We start from the raw sequence: 21,053 nt of genomic DNA, 5'->3' as shown, positions 1-21,053 counted from the left end.
TTTGCTGTTACCCAGTGGATTAACTGCAAATATATAAAATAATTTCCAACTTCCCTTTTTCCAATGCTTTCCTGACTTTTGTCCCCTTCTCTGACCTTTGTTCTTTTCCTATGGACACCACTATTGCTAAGAGGTGGTAATGAGGAAACAAAAATATTTGTTCCATCCTAATGATAATTCACTGGGTTCTGGTAAAAAAAAAAAGCACCACTTGGATAAGCATCAGTTTGAATAAGAATTGTAGATTGAATTATATCCAAATACCCAAGTGTAACTGTATCTAGAGACAGGACTTTTCAGAAGGTGATGGAACACAAATAAGAACATAAAAGCGGGTCTCAACTCTGACAGGTCTGGTGTCCTTACAAAAAGAGAAGACCCTAGAACTCTTTCTCTTGCAGCACACAAAGAAAGTCCCAAGAGAAAACACAGACAAAGGGTAGCCCTCTACAAGCCAAGAATAGAGATCTTACCAGAAAGATCTTGATCTTACACTTTCAGCTTCCAGAACTATGAGAAAATAAATGTTTGTTGTTTAAACCACCCAGTGAGTGGTATTTTGGTATGTCAACTCAAACAGACTAATGTAATATATAATTAGCCTTATGGTTTTAAATCATTCCTACGAAGTTTTTATTCTATTCTCAAGCAAAATTTAAAATAAGTTATAGTTAGATGCTTTATTTGAAATAAATATATAGAGAAAGAATATATTACTAACCTAAAACAAAATATCAATTTATGGAAATTCAATCAACCAATAATCAATTATGAGAACTGCTGTTTATTAGATCTTCACCCAACATCTTCACTAAATACCTTGGTAAAGCAGTATAGAACATAGTACAGAAATAACTTTAACAATTCCAAATAATAATTAGCTGTCAAGGCTATTAATCACAGAGTACAAACCTTTCTATTAACCACTCACAGGAGCATTTTACATATTACATAAGAGGCTCATTTATTTAACAACATCAACAAGTACTGTTAACTAAACCAAAACAGAGAGCTTAAAAATGAAGCCATGTTTACCTCCACAGTTGCCAGTTTGCAATTGGGTGGGAATATTCAAGAGTATCTAGTAAAACTATTACAATGACCTTTGTAATCTATGAGACTCCTCTACTGAGACTTAGTCTAATAATATAGTAAAGTCAGTAAGGAATGACTCACAGCTGAAAACCAAGGAAAACAGAAAATTTGAATAAAAAGATTACAACTCATGGAGTTAACAATAATATTAGGACCCATAATTTTGCTACTTTAACTACTATTCTTTCTTCATCAAAACTCTAAAAATAATTTTGAAAGAGAATGCTTACAAAAGAATCAGAGAAAAAGAGAATGGCAATTTTTTTAACTTGTGCTAGGCCACCAAGACAAGAACTAAAACTGAAGTGTGAAATTCAAAACCACAGCAACTTAAAAAGAGAATAGTAAATTTAAGGTACTATTTCTCCATATTTTATTTACAAATGAATATAAAAATACTCCATAATAACATTACATATTTTAAAATATAAAATACTTTTTTCCAAACTAGAGGCATTTCATATACACAATTTAAAGTAGATTTCCAACAAATGAATCAAAATACTTAGTATAGGATTTTCATTTTAGTATTAGAAAGATAATATACTAGATTACTCATATCTTTACCAACAATAAATATACTGGGTCTGATACTTCTCAAGCAATGACTGTTTTAAAATATATATGTCACTAAAAAGACAACAGTCATAAAGGTAAAGTTTATATTCAAACTGTAGACTACACAACCAATGGAGAGAAACAATGCACAGAGCTCAGAAACTTAAGTTCTAAACCCTTCTCACCTTTTTGTTCCTAGGTAAAACTCAAAACTACCCAAGCCTCAGTTTTCCTATATACAAAATGAGGAGGTAAACTACATAATCACTAAAGCTGTTTCAGTTATACAAGAGCAAAAAGCTTTTCTATGCTAGAACACATCATACTACAAGAAGTGTGACTCTTGGGAATTGTTAACAAACATGAGAACATAGGAAAATCTATCAAATAATTTGGAAGGGTATTTCTTACACACACAATCTTAAAATTTACAGCTCTTATCAAATAAAAGAAATACTTGAGAATTAATGTATTTATTGAAATTTCATGTGTTTTCTATTGATTCTTCTGTAAGATTTATGCTGAGGAAGTACCTTAGTGGAAAAAAACCAATGCAATTAATCTTTTAAAAAATATTTATTGAGAATTAAAACAGTCTACGGCCATACCACCCTGAACATGCCCGATCTCGTCTGATCTTGGAAGCTAAGCGGGGTCGGGCCTGGTTAGTACTTGGATGGAAGAACTAAAATACTGGGTAAGTACCAAAGATGTAATGAGGGACAGAAAAGACAGAGGACGTCCCTCATCAAGCCTACAGATTAAATAAAGAGAAGAGTAAATGGGAATTTCAATATAAAGGGACGAAGGCCAAGAAGGAACTATAGCTTTCCTCTAGTCAAAGAAGTATGTTAACCTTATCTTTTTTATACCATAAAGGACTAATTAATACAGGAGTCCTAGAATTAAAATGTATAAGCAACAGAGCATTCAGGATTCTGCCTTGGGCAAAAGAGCAGGTAGCATCAGTTTTCCTTTATTCACTGTCATAAAATGGTTAAGATCTGGGATCAACAATGATCTCACTAGTATGTGATTCAATCATGTGAGTGCCTGTCTACTCTAGATTTGATAAATATCCCTTATTGTCTTACTATGAACATTTTGGTACTTCCCATTTCTTTCCACAATCTGAACCTAAACTCTGAACTGTGACTGTACCCTTGCTTCTCTTTGGACTTTTTTGTCCAAACAGAACTTTCTGGACATCAGCTCCTGTTCTGGAATCTCTTTTAATACTTCTGTTAGCTTGCCTACCTAGGATTTCACATGCCCATTTATTCAGATACCAACCCTTTCCTAGAGTCCTCTAGTTTGGCATGAAAATCTGGACAGCTCCTTCTCCATCATCCTCCAATATGACATCAATTACCACTTGCATGTTACCACCAAAATATTATTCCTGTCTTTCCTTGTCTTTGTATCTCTGAAAAGTTTCCTTAATCAGACTGTTAATATCCCTCACCCAGAACATGGGGAAAAGTTCTTAGCTGGTCTACTGCCTGTTATCTTACCACCGCTCATCTACCTTTCATATCACTATCAGAATGATAATTCTAAAATACAAATATCATCATGTCACTCTCTTGTTCAACTCATTTGTGATACTTCACTAAAATGCAAACCTGAATCCAACCTCCTGAAAATTATATACAATATTCTTCTAGTGAGCCTAATCCCTGCCTGTGCCTGGAGCCTCCTCCCCTGTGATTCTGTCTCACCATTTCATATTTTACTCCTGCCAAATCACTTCAGGTTTCTTTGCATTTATCATGTTGTCTCTCTTTCGTGACATTCCTAAAATTTGTTTTGCCACATGTATGTTCTTTCCCCTTTACCTGGCTAATGTCAAGATTCTCCATCACAGCATATGCATATTTAAGCATACACGCATCTCTTACACAAAATTTTGAAATTATCTGTATATGCATCTGTTTTCTAAGCAGACCAAGTTCTACAAGAAGCAGGACCATATCTTAGTAACTGTTATGACATAGCAAGTAACATAGCATCTAGGACATGGTTATTACTCTAAAAGTTTAGCCTCTACATGCTCTGTTAGAATTTATGACAAAATATATCTCTAACCTATGGAATTCCTTGTCTGACATTCCTTAAAAACTACTGCAACTGTCTTCCTTCCTATGATATCATATCCTGATCTTTCATTGGTTATTTTATCTATGAATCTGGTCTAACTCTCGTTGGACTTCATGTTTGTGTTATGCCACCACTGCCAACAGAGTGACAGTGATAAAATCCCTAACCAATCTTCTAGTTCTTCTAGAATTAAAACTAACAGGAGAAATTCATTTAGTAGATTTATGAAAACAATTACCAAATGGCCTCACAGGTCAGCATGGCCTAGCTGAATAGCAATTCTACTTTCCATATAATTTTTGTCCTGTGATTTCAGATCTTATCTTCAATACTTATAGAGCTGCCCAGTCACAGTTCATGGGAATTACAGTATTGTAACCCATCAATAACCTAAGCCATCTTTCTTGTAAATAGATTCAATTTCTCCTTAGTCAGTTGGTCAGCAAGTTATTTTTTTTATCATGACCCTTTTACACTGTAGAAGGTACAGTTGTCTCATGCAGTATTAAAACTGGTCTGATCAGAAGTTCAATCCCATTAAATGATAAGGGAAAACTGCTCACTAGCTCCCAAATTAAAGAACTATGATTAAGAGTCATCTCTGGCTCTCATAATTTAACTGAACCACAGCAGTGAAAGCTTTCTGCTCAGAAATGATAAAGATTTTAACTTGAATGAAAATTCTAAGTACATCACTCTTGTTGACAGAACTGCAGAGTTGGAAAGAAGAAAAGGAAAAATGCTGTAAATTAATGCCCAATAGAAGTTTCTGTCCCCCCCCAACAATTCTGAGACCAAAACATATATTTTAAATTTCCTGTGCAGGTGGCAAAAACATAAATTTACATTTATTTCTATCAACAAATGGTTAGAAATGCACAGAATTTTATATAGTACGATAAAATCTAGTGTTTAATCACAATACTTTATTTTCTTACTAATTTTTTAAAGAAGATTGTCTAATACATAACTGTCTTCAAAGCTGATCACTGTCTTTGTACCATCTCCCACCTTACTTAACAATCTCAGTGTATTCTGTGATTACTCAAATATTCTCATTTTCTTGGCATTGTTCTACCCATAATTACCCAACTACAAGAATTCTACATTACTTTTGTAAGACCAAATTTAAATATTGATTTTTTTCAGTATCTTTCTATAACATGCTTACAGTACCATATCTGCTCTGCCTCCCAGCACAAACATCACAGTTAGTACCTCCAAACCAAAGAACCATGAAGCAGGGACGTTATATTTAGAACAAAAAGTATACCCCTCTCACCCAGAAAAGTGAAGGAATTGCCTCAGCCACATGGAGTTTGCAGGCTTTGAGGGTTTTTTTTGTTTTTTACTCTAAGAATCAAAACATATTAAGTATGTATGTGTGAAATGAAGATTATTTCCTGCTGCCTGTATACTTTCAGAGAAATTCCCAACCAATGTAAAAGGCAGAAAAATTTGACTCTGTGACAATCTGGTTCTTAATGTTTCAACAGTTTTATCTTCCTTTTTTCTCTCCTTCTATGTCTATATACTAAAATTAACTTCGAAATGTTAAAATAACATGGAAAAAATTTTTTAATGTGCTGAAGTGATATCTTCCCCTGCAATGAAGTACTACAGCTTTATATATTCAGTTATATGACAAAATATATGGGTAAACCAAATAGAATGCCTTGAAGACAATAAATATTATGAAACCTTAGGATTCAAAGATTAATTACCTTGCTTTCTGCTAGCCAGCGATGTGGGTCATAATGTATATCAGGGCCAGAGGAAAAAACCTACAAAAAAAAAGAGGAAAGAGTGTTAGAAATAAATTTTTTCTAACGCGAACTTACATAAATGAAATTCTTCACTACGGCATTCAAAAGTTCAGTCCCTAAACTTAAAGACTTAAAAAGAAAAAGGTTTGTACCATGTATTCAACTAATTCCAAATTCATCAAGTGCTTATTTATATGTCTATTTACTTATTGATAGCCAAACATAAACATGAAAAAAAATCAATCATCATTAGAATCTCTGGAAACCAATTCCACAGGTTTCACAGGACAAGAAGCCTTGACTAATGCCACTTTTCTTTGGTTGGTTTCCTTAATCTTGTTCCTTGTAATGTATTTCACAGAAGTTTATGTTATTACATGGAAACTTAATTCTGTCTCATTAATCCTTCTTCCATTTAGTACCATGAGGTTCATTTTGCTTTATCAATGATTGTGAAGATCAGATAAAAACTCAACATAACTGCAGACATTGCTTTATATTTCAAGAAAGCAACAAAATTCTATAATAAGCTGTTGTCTATATTAACTTACCTAATTTTTCTCATACCAACTCATTTATAAAATCTTACCATATTATTTTTACCTTATTATTAAAGTAAAACCATACTCAAAGGCCAAAAATGACTTTAGAATTGTACATACAAATTTTCTTATCATTCCAATTTCAATTGCAAACTGCAATATATGTTATTTTTGTAGAATCTTTCCAGATATTTTCTTTTGAAGGGATAGTTCTAAAGAGATATCTATTCCTATCCTCAAATACTCCCACACCTCCTGATGTGCATGCACATTACTTTGCTGACAGGAATATCATTAGTTAATTCATCCAGACAATGCTCAACATATAGTAAGTGTCCACCACATGCCATATCTGAAAGTGTTATATTCTTACATTTGACTTTTCTCTCACCCATTTTCTCTCTACTAAATCTTCACCAACTCTCTGCCCTTTCAGTGAAATTTTCTCTAATCACCCTAATTCTCAGTATTTTCTTCCTCTCTCAACTCTCTACTCTTCTGTGGAATATTTACTAATCTATAAAGATTCATCACCAATTTTACTTGTCTTCTACATTCACCAACTTCATTTCTCTAATCTTTAGAGTACTCAAGAGTGAAATAATATGATGTAAAGAATAAAATTGTTCACATTTTGTGATTAGCTTTACAAATTTATATATAATTTCATGTTTAATAGAATAACCCTGATCACTTACAAGTAGTGTAGCTTAGTTTCCCTAAGCCACAGATTATCCCCTGCAAATGCAAATATGAACTACCTCACATAAGGTCAAGGTATACAACAAAGACAGTAAGTGTTAGTACGGTGCCCCAACACAGAACACACTCAATATATCACCATTAATGAATATCAAAATATCACCATTTATAAATAAACATCAAGATCTATTGTCACAAGAGTAATGTAACAGACATTTGTCATTAAAGCTATATATATATGTATATATATATAAAACCAAACATATAAAATGTATTACCAAAAAGACACCACATAATAATAATAGTTAACATTAGTATCTACTAAACACAAGATATTTCACATTATAATATACACCCTATGTCACTTTACTTTTTATCTTCATAATGAGATAACTTATAATTGGACACATGAATTCTTAAGAGTGGATATTAAACAACTTGTTCAAGGTTAAGTGTTAGAAATTTGAAGAGATACAACTTGAGCTTACATCTGTCCTGATTTAAAACCTATCCTATTCATGCTCTACAACAGAAGGAATATTCAGAACAAGTGTTATAGGAAGAGACAGATTAGAATTAAAACATCATGCAGACCTAAATCTATTCAGTTGAGCTCTTAAATTATAAAAGATTGACATGTAAGTATGATGTATCTTCAGATACCTTTCTAAATGTTTTATAAGGGTGATAATTTAATTGTATGTCTGTCCTTAAGTTTTCGAAAATTACATGAATTTACTAAAATAGAAAAAGTAACAAATATGATGATCAGAAAAACAAGAAATCATATCAATATTCGCCAGAGCTTTTCTGAAGCATATTTGTTATAAATCTATTTCTGAATTCATTCCACAGTATAATCACTTCCTACATAAAATGGTTGGAAATTTCATCAGCAAATTTTTCAAAAAATCAAGAGGTGACAAAAGAGTAACTGGAATACATATATCTGGATAGATAGATAGATAGACAGATAGACAGATACACGCACATACACACAAACACACACACATATTGGGGGAAAATATTTATTGGGGGGTGTTACTGAAGTTTGAACGCAAGTCATTCATACTTGCTAGGCAGTGCTCTACCACTTGAGTCATGATTCCAGCCATTTTTACTCTGGATATTTTGGAGATGGGATATTGCTTTTTGCCCAGGCTAGCCTGGATATTTTATGTTTCCCAAAATCACTGGGAAAACAGGCACTCACCACTATGCCCAGCTTTTTTCCCCTTGAGATGGGGAGACTCACAATTTTTTTTTTTTTTTTGGTCAGGTACTGGCCTGAGACTGTGATCCTCCTAATCTCAGCCTGTAATGTAGCTTGGGATGACAGGCACACACCATCATACCCAGCTATTCATGGAGATGGGCTCTCACAGGCTGGATTTGATCTGGAATCCTCCTGAACTCAGCCTCCCAAGTAGCTAGGATTACAGGCATGAACCACCAGTGCCCAGAAGGAATGATTCTCTTTCTGAAAACATTTTACATTGTTCTACCACTCTCCCACATAACTATGAACTACAAACAAAGAATCAATTTTATCTTTAGCAAATACCTTGTTGGTTTCCTTAAGGTAAGAACAAATGCTAAACTCATGGGTATCCATTTTTTTTTCAGGTACATAAAAACAAAATAACAGAAGGCATTAATGGAAAGAAACCCACAATAAAAAAAATATGTAAAGTCTTCTTATATTTACTTTTTACCTTGAGTTGGACTGAGCCTTCCTCTAGGGGAAGAGATATAAAGAACAAATACCACAATCATTCCATGCTTGAAAACCCATTAAAGAATAGGATGATTTGGGGAATATGTGGGAAGGACAATCTGTGCCACATAAAGAAAAAAATATATTTAAGCAATCATTCATCTACATATCATGTTTTTGCCTGCAATTCCAATAAGAAGTTTACAATTTCTTATGATTTCTATATTTCTATTTGTACATTCCCACATGATTAAAAACCATCCAGACATGAACATTTAAGTATAAAGTAATTGTTGCATTGTTAATACATCCTCCTGTCAGGTGAAATTATGATTTTCATGGTCACACATTCTTTGCACATATGTAAATCACTCAAGCCCCAATTTTTAAAAAGCTATAATTAGACAGGAAAAAGAACAAGCCAGCATTAGAACAGACTCCTTCCTATAACAGCAATGAGTCAGTTTTCCTCCACCCATATTAGTCTCACAATCTTTGCAAACTGACATGTGAGCATTTTTAAAAAGAAGGTATATGGAAACACGAATTATACGAATTATAAACTTTCTATCAACTCTAACAAATTCTACTGATTGAAATATTTCCAGTAAGTCTGAATCCTAAGAAACCTTTGACCATAAAAATAGAATTATAGTTTTATTTTCTTTTAATCACCACTTGTAAGAGAAAGAAAAAGCAGGGGGAAAAGGACGGGCTCTTAGAAGGGAAGATCATTTTAGAGGAAGACAGAAAAAATAAAAAGAAGAAACACATGAAAAGCAAAAGCACTTAGCATATTCTCATACGCTGAGTGCTGCCTGTCCACAATGTGCTGTGGGCACACCTAACCTAACTAGAGCAACACAGTGCTCTCTCTATGCAGTCCTACCATACCCCACACTTGAAAGAAATACTTACCTTCCAGGAATTCAAAACATCCATGATCACTTCTGTTTTGATTTATAATATTTTACAACTGTAAACTGAGCAGCAATATTCCACTTTAAACACAGAAGATGTAAACTGAATCCAATTTGTTTAATAAGGAAGGAAGACAGAAGAGGGGCGACTTAAGATTCCAGAGTTATAGCCCCAAAGTTTAAAGACCTAGTTTAGTATTTAACTAGATGGACAGCCAAATTACTTACCCCCTCCAGGAACAGTTTTCTCTTCTCTAAAGTGAATTCAATTAGAGTATCTGAGAGATCAGTAACTTTAGGAGTTAAGAGAGAAACTATGTAAACCACATTCACCATTGAACCTGTATTAGAGAATTCAATAGATGGCATGGGGTAATAAACTAACAACAAAACAGCCTAGAATAATGAAAATTCAGTATTCAAGTCTCTAGATCTTGAGGATATTTTCCTTGTTAGAACTGCTGCCTCTCTCATGAAGCATTTTCTTTTACTGAGTGAGACACAGATAATTCACTGTAATACACTTTCTCTCTCCATGACTGTGCCTCATTCTGTAAAAATTCAAGAAGTTTTGCTTCATAAAACTTTCTGAAATAAAAATGTGACCACAATGTGATCATATATTACCATCCATTATAATTATATATTAGAAACCAAGTGAAAATTTAAAGCACAATGAGAACTCATAATTACTTTCAATTTCTCCATTGAATCCTTAGAAAAAGTTTTACAAGCTGCATCAATTTCCTTTCCTATCATGCCAAGAATGGATTCCTGTTCAGTCTCCAGACAAAGAAGTTGATCCTTGAGCTGCAATCTGGCCTCTTCCATCCTCCTTAAGTGCTCTTCTTCATTGCTTATATGTTTTTCCTATGGCATTGATAAGAAAAAAGAAGAGAAGTGGATTATTATGTGGGGCTAAGAAATACTTTTCTACATAACCAAATCAGAGGACTGGATAGGAAAACAACTCTTTCAGTCACATCATTTTACTAAAATAAAACTACCTACTTATGAATGGAGGCAAAATTAAATAGAGTAAAAGGTGGTCACTTTGGGAAATTGTGAGAAAGCACTTGCCTAACAATACTATAACAATTCTATGACCAAAGGTAACAAGCTGGAAAAGAAAATCTTATACCATTGCCACTAATGGACCAGAGAGCAAAAAAACTAATGCCACAGACTGATCACGAGGTTGCCTAAGTATTAGTAAAATACTAGAAAGATAAACTGCCAAATATGATGCTGGTAGATTCTTCATTTGAAAAGAAAAAAACATGTACTATGTGTTGCCACCTTTACTTCATTAAAAGTTTTCTAAAAAATTCTAAATTTTCAAATGCTGTGATTCTGTATACATGGTTATGAGTCATAAAAATTGATAAAAGCAAAGTGCAGGGAGACACATTCCAGGAAAGCAAATATGCCTAATGAAAAGGTTTTTTACTATTATTATTTATTCATTTATTCACATGTGCACACATTGTTTGGATCATTTCTCCCTATGGCCTCCACTCCTACCCTCTCCCCCTCAGCTTCCAGGCAGAACTTGTTCTGCACTTTTTCCACTTCCATTGAAGACTAGAAATAAGCAATAATAAGAAAGACAGCATTTTAGCTAGTTCAGATAAGGACACCTATACAGAGACATTCCTAGCATTGCTTTCAGGCACAAATGTGTTACAACTCAGGTTGATTCATCTCTAACTGATCTTTACACTGGTTCCTGATCCCCTTCTCATGTTGACCTCTGTCACTTTAAGGTTTCTGTATTAATTCCTCTGGACTGGGGACATCAAATGCTTTCATGTTTTGGGTTTTCAATCTAACACAGTACCTCCTGTATATGTTCTCCCCTTGTCATGTGACCCAAGTCCTACAACATTGCTGTATTTGCACTAGATCTAAAGACCACATATGAGGGAGAACATACAATTTTTGGAATTCTGAGTCTGCTTAACCTTGCTCAGGATGATGTTCTCCAGTTCTATCCATTTACTTGCAAATGATAAGATTTCATTTTTCTTCTTGGCTGAGTAAAATCCCATTCTGTATAAATACCACATTTTCTTGATCCATTCATCAGTAGTGGGGCATCTTGGTTGTTTTCATAAAGTGGCTATTGTGAATAGTGCCACAATAAACATGGGTGTGCAGGTGCCTCTGGAGTAACCTGTGTCCACAGTCTTTTGGGTATATCCCCAAGAGTGGTATTGCTGGATCAAACGGTAGATCAATGTTTAGCTTTTTAAGGAGCCTCCAAATTTTTTTCCACAGTGGTTGTACTGGTTTACATTCCCACCAACAGTGTAAGAGGGTTCCTTTTTCCCCGCATCCTCACCAATACCTGTTGTTGGTGGTGTTGCTGATGATGGCTATTCTAACAGGGGTGAGGTGGAATCTTGGTGTAGTTTTAATTTGCATTTCCTTCATGCTAGTGATGGTGAGCATTTTTTCATGTGTATTTTGGCCATTTGAATTTCTTCTTTTGAGAAACTTCTGTTTAGTTCACTTGCCCATTTCTTTATTGGTTCATTAGTTTTGGGAGAATTTAGTTTTTAAAGTTCCCTATATATTCTGGTTATCAGTTCTTTGTCTGATGTGTAGTTGGAAAATATTTTCTCCCACTCTGTGGGTGTTCTCTTCAGTTTAGAGACCATTTCTTTTGATGAACAGAAGCTTTTTAGTTTTATGAGGTCCCATTTATCTATGCTATCTCTTAGTTGCTGTGCTGCTGGGGTTCTGTTGAGAAAGTTCTTACCTATACCTACTAACTCCAGCGTATTTCCTACTCTTTCCTGTATCAACTTTAGAGTTTATGGTCTGATATTAAGATCCTTGATCCATTTTGAGTTAATCTTGGTATAGGGTGATATACATGGATCTAGTTTCAGTATTTTGCAGACTGCCAACCAGTTTTCCCAGCAGTTTCTGTTGAAGAGGCTGCTATTTCTCCATCGTATATTTTTAGCGCCTTTGTCAAAGACAAGTTGGTTATAGTTGTGTGGCTTCATATTTGGGTCTTCTATTCTGTTCCACTGGTCTTCATGTCTGTTTTTGTGCCAGTACCATGCTGTTTTTATTGTTGTTGTTTTGTAATATAGATTGAAAGTCAGGTATTGTGATACCTCCAGCATTGTTCTTTTACTGAGTGTTGCCTTGGCTATTCCTGGCCTCTTGAGTTTCCATATAAATTTAACAGTAGATTTTTCAATCTCTTAAGTGTATGTCATTAGCACTTTGATGGGAATTGCATTAAACATGTAGATTACTTTTGGGAGTATAGACATTTTTACTAGGTCGAGTCTACCAATCCATGAGCATGGGAGATCTCTCCACTTTCTATAGTCTTCCTCAATCTCTTTCTTCAGAAGTTTAAAGTTTTCCTTGTAGAGGTCGTTCACATCTTTTGTTGGTTTACACCTAGGATTTGATTTTTTTTGAGGCTATTGTAAAAGGAATTGTTTCCATATATTCTTTTTCAGTTTGTTCATTATTAGTGTATAGAAATGCTAATGATTTTTCTATGTTGATTTTATATCCTGCTACCTTGCTATAGCTATTGATGATGTCTAGAAGCTTCTGAGTAGAGTTTTTTGGGTCTTTAAGGTATAGGATCATGTCGTCTGCAAATAGGGATATTTTGACAGTTTCCTTACCTATTTGTATTCCTTTTTTCCTTCTTCTTGCCTAATTGCTCTGGATAGGAAATCCAGTACTATGTTGAATAGGAGTGGAGACAGTGGGCATCTTTGTCTGGATCCTGATTTTAGAAGGAATGGTTTCAGTTTTTCTCCGTTAAGTATAATACTGGCTGTAGGTTTGTCATACATAGCTTTTATAATGTTGAGGTACTTTCCTTCTATTCCTAGTTTTCCTAGAGCTTTTATCATGAAATGATGTTGGATCTTATCAAAGGCTTTTTCTGCATCTATTGAGAAGATCAAGTGGTTTTTGTCTTTGCTTCTGTTAATGTGGTTTATTACCTTTATTGATTTTCGTATGTTGAACCACCCCTGCATTCCTGGGATGAAGCCTACTTGGTCATGGTGAATGATCTTTTTGATGTGTTGCTGAATTCGGTTTGCCATTATTTTGTTGAGGATTTTTGCTTCAATGTTCATTAAGGAGACTGGCCTATAGTTCTCCTTTTTGGAGGTGTCTTTGCCTGGTTTTGGGATAAGTGTAATACTGGCTTCATAAAATGTGTTAGGCAGTTTTCCTTCCCTTTCTATTTCATGGAACAGTTTAAGGAGGGTTAATATCAGTTCTTCTTTAAAGGTCTGATAGAATTCAGCAGAGAATCCATCAGGTCCTGGACTTTTGTTTTTGGGGAGATTCTAGATTGCTCCTTCAATTTCATTTTGTGTTATAGGTCTATTCAGGTGATTAATTTCCTCTTGGTTCAGTTTTGGATGATCCTATGTGTCTAGAAATCTGTCCATTTTTTTAAGATTTTCAAATTTACTTGAATATAGGTTCTCGAAGTAGTCGCTGATGATTTCCTGGACTTCCATGGTGTTTGTTGTTATCTCCCCTTTTGCATTCCTGATTCTACTAATTTGGGTTTTTTCTCTCCTCATTTTAGTCAGGTTTGCCAGGGGTCTACCGATCTTGTTTATTTTTTCAAAGAACCAATTTTTTGTTTCATTAGTTCTTTGTATGGTTTTTTTGGTTTGTATTTCGTTGACTTCAGCTCTTGTTTTTATTATTTCTCTCCTATTTGTTTTGGGATTTGCTTGTTCTTGTTTTTCTAGGAGTTTGAGATGTATCATTAGGTCATTGATTTGGGATCTTTCAGTCTTTTTAATATATGCACTCATGGCTATAAACGTTCCTCTCAGGACTGCCTTTGCTATGTCCCATAGGTTCTGGTAGGTTGAGTTTTCATTTTTATTGACTTCCAGGAACTTTTTAATTTCCTCTTTTATTTCATCAATGACCCATTGTTCATTAAGTAATGAGTTATTTAGTTTCCAGCTGTTTGCAAGTTTTTTGTCTTTACTTTTTGTGTTGAGTTCTAGTTTTATTGCATTTTGATCTGATAGTATGTACAGTATAATTTCTATTTTCTTATATTTGCTGAAGCTTGCTTTGTGCCCTAAGATATGATCTATTTTGGAAAAGGTTCCGTGGGCTGCTGAGAAGAATGTATATTGTGTAGAAGTTGGATGAAATGTTCTGTAGACATCAAGTAGGCCCATTTGATCTATTGTATGTTTAAGATCTTGGATTTCTTTATTGATTTTTTTTGTTTGGATGACCTATCTATTAATAATAATGGGGTGTTAAAGTCTCCCACAACCACTGTGTTGGAGTTAATATATGCTTTTAGGTCTTTCAGGGTATGTTTGATGATATTGGGTGCATATAGGTCGATAATTATTATTTCCTTTTGGTCTATTTCCCCTTTTATTAGTATGGAATGTCCTTCTTTATCTCATTTGACCAATGTAGGTTTGAAGTCTACTTTGTCAGAGATAAGTATTGCTACTCCTGCCTGTTTTCGGGGGCCACTGGCATGGTAAATCTTCTTCTAGCCTTTCATCCTAAGCTTATGCTTATTTCTGTCAGTGAGATGGGTCTCCTGTAAGCAATAAATTGTTGGGTCTTCCTTTTTAATCCATTTCTTCAAGCAGTGCTTTTTGATGGGGGAATTAAGTCCGTTAACATTAAGCGTTAGTACTGATAGGTATGTGGTGATTCCTGTCATTTCGTTGTCTTAGTTGTTTGAAGGTTTGATTGTGTGTACCTAAGTTGAGGTTACTCTCTACTTTCTTGCTTTTTCTTTTCCTGTAGTTTGGTGCTGCCTGTCCTTTCATGGTTAAGTTGGGTTTCACTTTCTGTCTGCAGAATCCCTTGAAGAATCTTTTGTAGTGGTGGCTTTGTGGTCACATATTGTTCTAGTTTCTGCTTATCATGGAAGACTTTTATTGCTCCATCTATTTTGAATGATAGCTTTGCTGGGTAGAGTATCCTGGGGTTGAAGTTATTTTCATTCAGTGCCCGGAAGATCTCACCCCACGCTCTTCTTGCTTTTAATGTTTCTGTTGAGAAGTCTGCTGTGATTTTGATGGGTTTACCTTTGTATGTTACTTGTTTTTTCTCTCTTACAGCCTTCAATATTCTTTCCCTAGTTTCTGAACTTGTTGTTTTAATGATGATATGTCGTGGAGTAGTTCTATTTTGATCTGGTCTGTTTGGTGTCCTGGAGGCCTCTTGCATCTGTATGGGAATATCTTTCTCTAGATTTGGGAAATTTTCTGTTATTATTTTGTTGAATATATTACGCATTCCCTTCGCTTGCACCTCTTCTCCTTCTTTGATGCCCATGATTCTCAAGTTTGGTTTTTTGATGGAGTCGGTGAGTTCTTGCAGTTTCTTTTCACAGGTCTTGAGTTGTTTAATTAATAGTTCTTCGGTTTTTCCTTTAATTACCATTTTATCGTCAAGTTCTGAGAGTCTATCTTCTGTTTGTTCTATTCTACTGGATTGGCCTTCTGTTTTGTTTTGCAATTCTGTTTCATTCTTTTTTCTGAGGTTTTCCATATCCTGGGTCGTTTCCTGTTTAATGTTGTCTATTTTTGTCTTAAGTTCATTTATCTCCTTATTAATTGTGTTCTCTCTTTCACTTTGGTTTTTATACAGTGTTCCTATGGTTTCCTTTATTTCTTCTTTTGCTATTTCAAATTCTCTATTTTTGTTGTCTTGGAATTTCTTGAGTGTCTCCTGTACATTTTGGTTTACCATATCCAGTATCATCTATATAAAATTCTCATTGATTACCTGTAGTATGTCTTCTTTTAAATTATTCTTGTGGGCTTCATTAGGATCTCTGGCATAGTTTATCTTCATTTTGTGGGAGTCTGGATCTGAGTATCTGTTTTCTTCATTTCCCTCTGGTTCCTGTACTAATTTTTTGCTGTGGGGAAGCTGGTTTCCCTGTTTTTTCTGTCTTCCCGTCATTGCCCTTGGTGTTGTTATTGTCCCTGAACTGTGTGCAATTAAGTATTTTTTGGCTTGTAATAATACCACTAGTGATATTTAGAATGGAAGGGTGAGAGGGGATGGAAAGCAAAGAAGTCAAAGGAAAAGGGAAAAACAAGAAAAGAACAAAACTAAGAAACAAACAAAAGAGGTTTCAAAGATCTAAACAGGGAGAGACAGTGTAGTAATCAACTGTAAGTTGAATAGGCATTAGAGAGAGACAGAAAGAGGATTGAAAATAAAAAATAAAAAGAATAAATATAAGAGTAAAAATAAAAAATAAGTAAATGAAAGAAAAAAATATATTTAAAAGTAAAATAAAATAAAACAAAATAAAAAATGGAAAATTAAGAAAAAACCTCCAAGTGCAAATGCAGTGAAGTGTCAGTCTTAATAATTTTGGTGTCCGTCCCTCCAATCCTGGAGATGGTGCCTCAGATGTTGTTCTGTAGTTGTCTCATAAAAGGGAAAACATAAAGTAGAACAAAACTGCACACACACACACTCAAAAAAAACACCAAGTGTCCCAGGTTCAAATGCAATACAATTTCAGTAAGTTTTTCAGCATGCAGGTGTAGTTCGGTTGTTGTCTCATCAATGGTAGGGAGAGAAAAAAGAAAAAAAAAAAGTCTGGAGACAGTTCTGTGAATGGCTATATGCAGCTGTGGCTTGGCTGCCTGCTGCTGTCAGTCTGCTGTAGCTGGAGGCGTTATTTATGCAGATCTCTGGGGTGAGCTTAGCACTCACCTGGCCCTGCAGGCTTTGTTTACTCAGAGTTCTCCTGTGCAGGAGCCTCTGCTACAAGCTTTCCCCTTTCCAAGCACACTGGGGCAGGTGACACTGCACCTGCTTTCTCAGGCCTGCGTGTTTATTTACAGTTCACGTGGGAAGTGGGTCTTCCCCCCTCTCCTATGGAGTTTTCCTCCCACTGCCGCTTTTACAAGCTTTCCTGCTCCTGATTGCTGGGTGTGGAGAGTTTAGTTTCTTAAGTTCCTTGTACATTCTGGTTATCAGTCCTTTGTCTGATATATATTTTCTCCCACTCTGTGGGTGGTATCTTTAGTTTAAAGACCATTTCTTTTGTGTGCAGAAGATTTTTAATTTTATGAAGTCCCATTTGTCCATTCTTTCTCTTAGTTGCTGGGCTGCTGGTGTACTATTGAGGAAGTCCTTGCCTATACCTATTAGTTCCAGAGTGTTTCCTGCTCCTTCCTGTACTAACTTCAGAGTTTTGGGTCTGATAGTAAGGTCCTTGATCCAATTTGAGTTGATATTAGTACAGGATGATAGACATGGATCTAGTTTTAGTTTCCCAGCAGCATTTGTTGAAGAGGCTGTCTTTTCTCCATCGTGTATTTTTGGCACCATTGTCAGAAATAAAGTGGGTATAGTTGTGTGGATTCATATCTGGGTCCTATATTCTGTTCCACTGGTCTTCATGTCTGTTTTTGTGCCAGTACCATGCTGTTTTTACTGCTATTGCTTTGTAATATAGTTTGAAGTCCGGTATTGTGATACCGCCAGCTTTGCTCTTTTTGCTGAATATTGCCTTGGCTATTCACAGTCTCTTGTGTTTCCAAATGAACTTTAAGGTAGATTTTTCAATCTCTGTGATGAAAGTCATTAGGATTTTGATGGGAATTACATTAAACATATAGATTGCTTTTGGTAGTATAGCCATTTTTACTATGTTGATTCTTCCAATCCATGAGCATGGGAGATCTTTACATCTTCTGTAGTCTTCCTCAATCTCTTTCCTCAGGGGTTTGCAATTCTCCTTGCAGAGGTCATTCACATCTTTTGTTAAGTTTACTCCTAGGTGTTTGATTTTTTTTTTGAGGCTATTGTAAATGGAATTGTTTTTATGTATTCCTTCTCAGTTCATTCATTGTTGGTGTATAGAAAAGCTAATGATTTTTGTAAATTCATTTTGTATCCTGCCACCTTGCTTTACCTGCTTGTGGTGTCTAAGAGTTTTGGGATAGTTTTTTTTTGGGGGGTCTTTAAGGTATAGGATCATATCATCTGCAAATAGGGATATTTTGACAGTTTCTTTACATATTTGTATTCCTTTTATTACTTCTTCTTGCCTAATTGCTCTGGCTAGGAATTCCAGTACTATGTTGAATAGGAGTGGAGATAGTGGGCATCCTTGTCTGGTTCCTGATTTTAGAGGGAATGGTTTTAATTTTTCTCCGTTAAGTATAATGCTGGCTGTAGGTTTGTCATATATAGCTTTTATAATGTTGAGGAACTTTCCTTCTATTCCTAGTTTTCTTAGAGCTTTTATCATGAAATGATGTTGGATCTTATCAAAGGCTTTTTCTGCATCTATTGAGATGATCAAGTGGTTTCTGTCTTTGCTTCTATTAATGTGCTGTATTACATTTATAGATTTGTGTATGTTGAACCACCCCTGCCTCCCTGGGATGAAGCCAACTTGGTTGTGGTGAATGATCTTTCTGATGTGTTGTTGGATTCAGTTTGCCATTATTTTATTGAGTATTTTTGCATTGATATTTATTAGGGAAATTGGCCTATAGTTCTCCTTTTTGGAGGTGTCTTTGTCTGGTTTTGGGATGAGAGTAATGTGGCTTCATAAAATGAGTTAGGCAGTGTTTCTTCCCTTTCTATTTCATGGAACAGTTTAAGGAGGTTTGGTATTAGTTCTTCTTTAAATGTCTGATAGAATTCAGCAGTGAATCCATCAGGTCCTGGACTTTTCTTTTTTGGGAGACTCTTAATTGCTGCTTCAATTTCGTTTTGTGTTATAGATCTATTCAGGTGATTAATGTCCTCTTGGTTCAATTTTGGATGGTCATAATTATCTAGAAATCTGTCCATTTCTTCAAAATTTTCAAATTTATTAGCGTATAGGATCTCAAAGTAGTCTCTGATGATTTCCTGGATTTCTGTGGTATTTGTTGTTTTTCTCCCCAAAAAGGGGTTTTTAAGGAATCAATTTAGGGAATACAAACACTTAGGGGCCTCATCTATGCCATACAATTATCAATCTTTATAATTATACAGTTTAATTAAAGTTAAAAATCCTTAATCCAAAAACAGAGAATCTAAAATGCTCCATCCATTTCCTTTATGGCCAGAAAAGGTGAGCATTTTTTCATGGGTTTTTTGACCATTTGGATTTCTTCCTTTGAAAAAGTTCCATTTACTTCAGTTTCCCACTTCTTTATTGGTTCATTGATTTGAGGGGGTTTATTTTTTTGTGATCCCTGTCTATTCTGGTAATCAGTCCCTTCTCTTATATATAGCTAGCAAAGACTTTCTCCCATTCTCTGGGTAGCCTCTTCAATTTAGAGACCATTTCTTTTGTTGTGCAGAATCTTTCTAATTTCATTTAGTCCCATTTGTCAATCCTTTCTCTTAGTTGCTGAGCAACTTGAGTTCTACTGAGAAAGTCTGTGCCTATACCTATTGCTTCTAGTATATTCCCTGCATTTTCCTGTATTAGCGTCAAGGTTTTGGGTCTGATATTAAGCTCCTTAATCCACTTTGAGTTGATACTACTACAGGGTGACAGCCACTGGTCTAGTTTCAGTTTCCTGGAAGCAGATAACCACTTTTCCCAGCAACATATGATGAAGAAACTGTATATTCTTCATTGCATCTTTTTGACACCTTAGTCAAAAATTAGGTGGATGTAGCTGTGTGGATTCATATCTGGGTCCTCTATCCCATTGGTCTTCATATCTGTTTTTGTGCCAGTACCATGCTATTTCTATTGCTATGACTCTGAAGCATATTTTGAAGCCAGGTATTCTAATACCTACAAGGTTGCTCTTTTTGCTCAGTGTTGCATTGGCTATTCACGATATTTTGCATCTCCACTGGAACTTTAGGATAGATTTTTCAATCACTGTGATGAATATTGTTGGGATTTTGATGGGAACTGCGTGGAACATATAGATTACTTTTGGCAATATATCCATTTTTACTATGTTTATTCTACCAATCCATGAGCATGGGAGACTTTCTACCTTCTGTAGTCTTCCTGAATCTCTTTCTTCAGAGGATCGTAGTTCTCCTTATAGAGGTCATTCACATCCTTTGTTAAAAGTTTATTCTTAAGTATTTGATTTTTTTGAGGTTATTGTAAATGGAATTATTTCCTTATATACTCTCCCAATTTGTTCACTGCTGGTGTACAAAAAAACTAATGATTTTTGTAAGTTGATTTTATATCATGCTACATTGCTGAGGCTGTTTATGGTGTCTAGGAGTTTTTGGTTGGAATGTTTTGGGTCTTTGATGTATAGGATCATGTCATCTGAAAATAGGATAGTTTGACTACTTCTTTACCTATTTATATTCCTTTTTTTCTTCTTCTAGCCTTATTGTTCTGGCTAGGAATTCCAGAACTATGTTAAATGGGAGTGGGGAAAGTAGGCACCCTTGTATGGTTGCTGACATTAGAGGAAATGGTTTCAGTTTTTCCCCCATTAAGTATGATGTTGGCAATATGTTTGTCATATACAGCCTCTATAATGTTAAGGTCCATTCCTTCTATTCCTAGGTTCCTCAGAGCTTTTATCATGAAGTGCTGCTGAATCTTACTGAAGGCTTTTTCTGCCTTATTACAGTACCTACTAAGGTACTGTATTACATTTTTTGATTTGTGTATGTTGAACCACCCCAACATCCC

General features: G+C 35.0%; 1 protein-coding gene across 13 annotated transcripts in view; it reads right to left on the bottom strand.

Moving 5' to 3' along the window:
- The window catches only part of Cep128 (centrosomal protein 128), a 379,822-nt gene that overhangs the window by 211,362 nt on the left and 147,407 nt on the right, over window positions 1–21,053 (bottom strand). For all 13 annotated transcript variants that reach the window (XM_074067415.1, XM_074067413.1, XM_074067408.1 and 10 more), the window contains 2 exons: window positions 10,094–10,270; window positions 5,478–5,537 (listed from right to left, as the gene is read on the bottom strand). In XM_074067415.1, coding sequence (XP_073923516.1) covers window positions 5,478–5,537; window positions 10,094–10,270 — 237 coding nt within the window. The remainder of the gene's footprint in view (window positions 1–5,477; window positions 5,538–10,093; window positions 10,271–21,053) is intronic.

The sequence above is a fragment of the Castor canadensis genome, chromosome 3, assembly GCF_047511655.1.
Source record: "Castor canadensis chromosome 3, mCasCan1.hap1v2, whole genome shotgun sequence".
Classification (NCBI taxonomy): Eukaryota; Metazoa; Chordata; class Mammalia; order Rodentia; family Castoridae; genus Castor; species Castor canadensis.
Note: the sequence above shows the minus strand (reverse complement) of the source record. Positions and strands in the feature narration are given on the sequence as shown.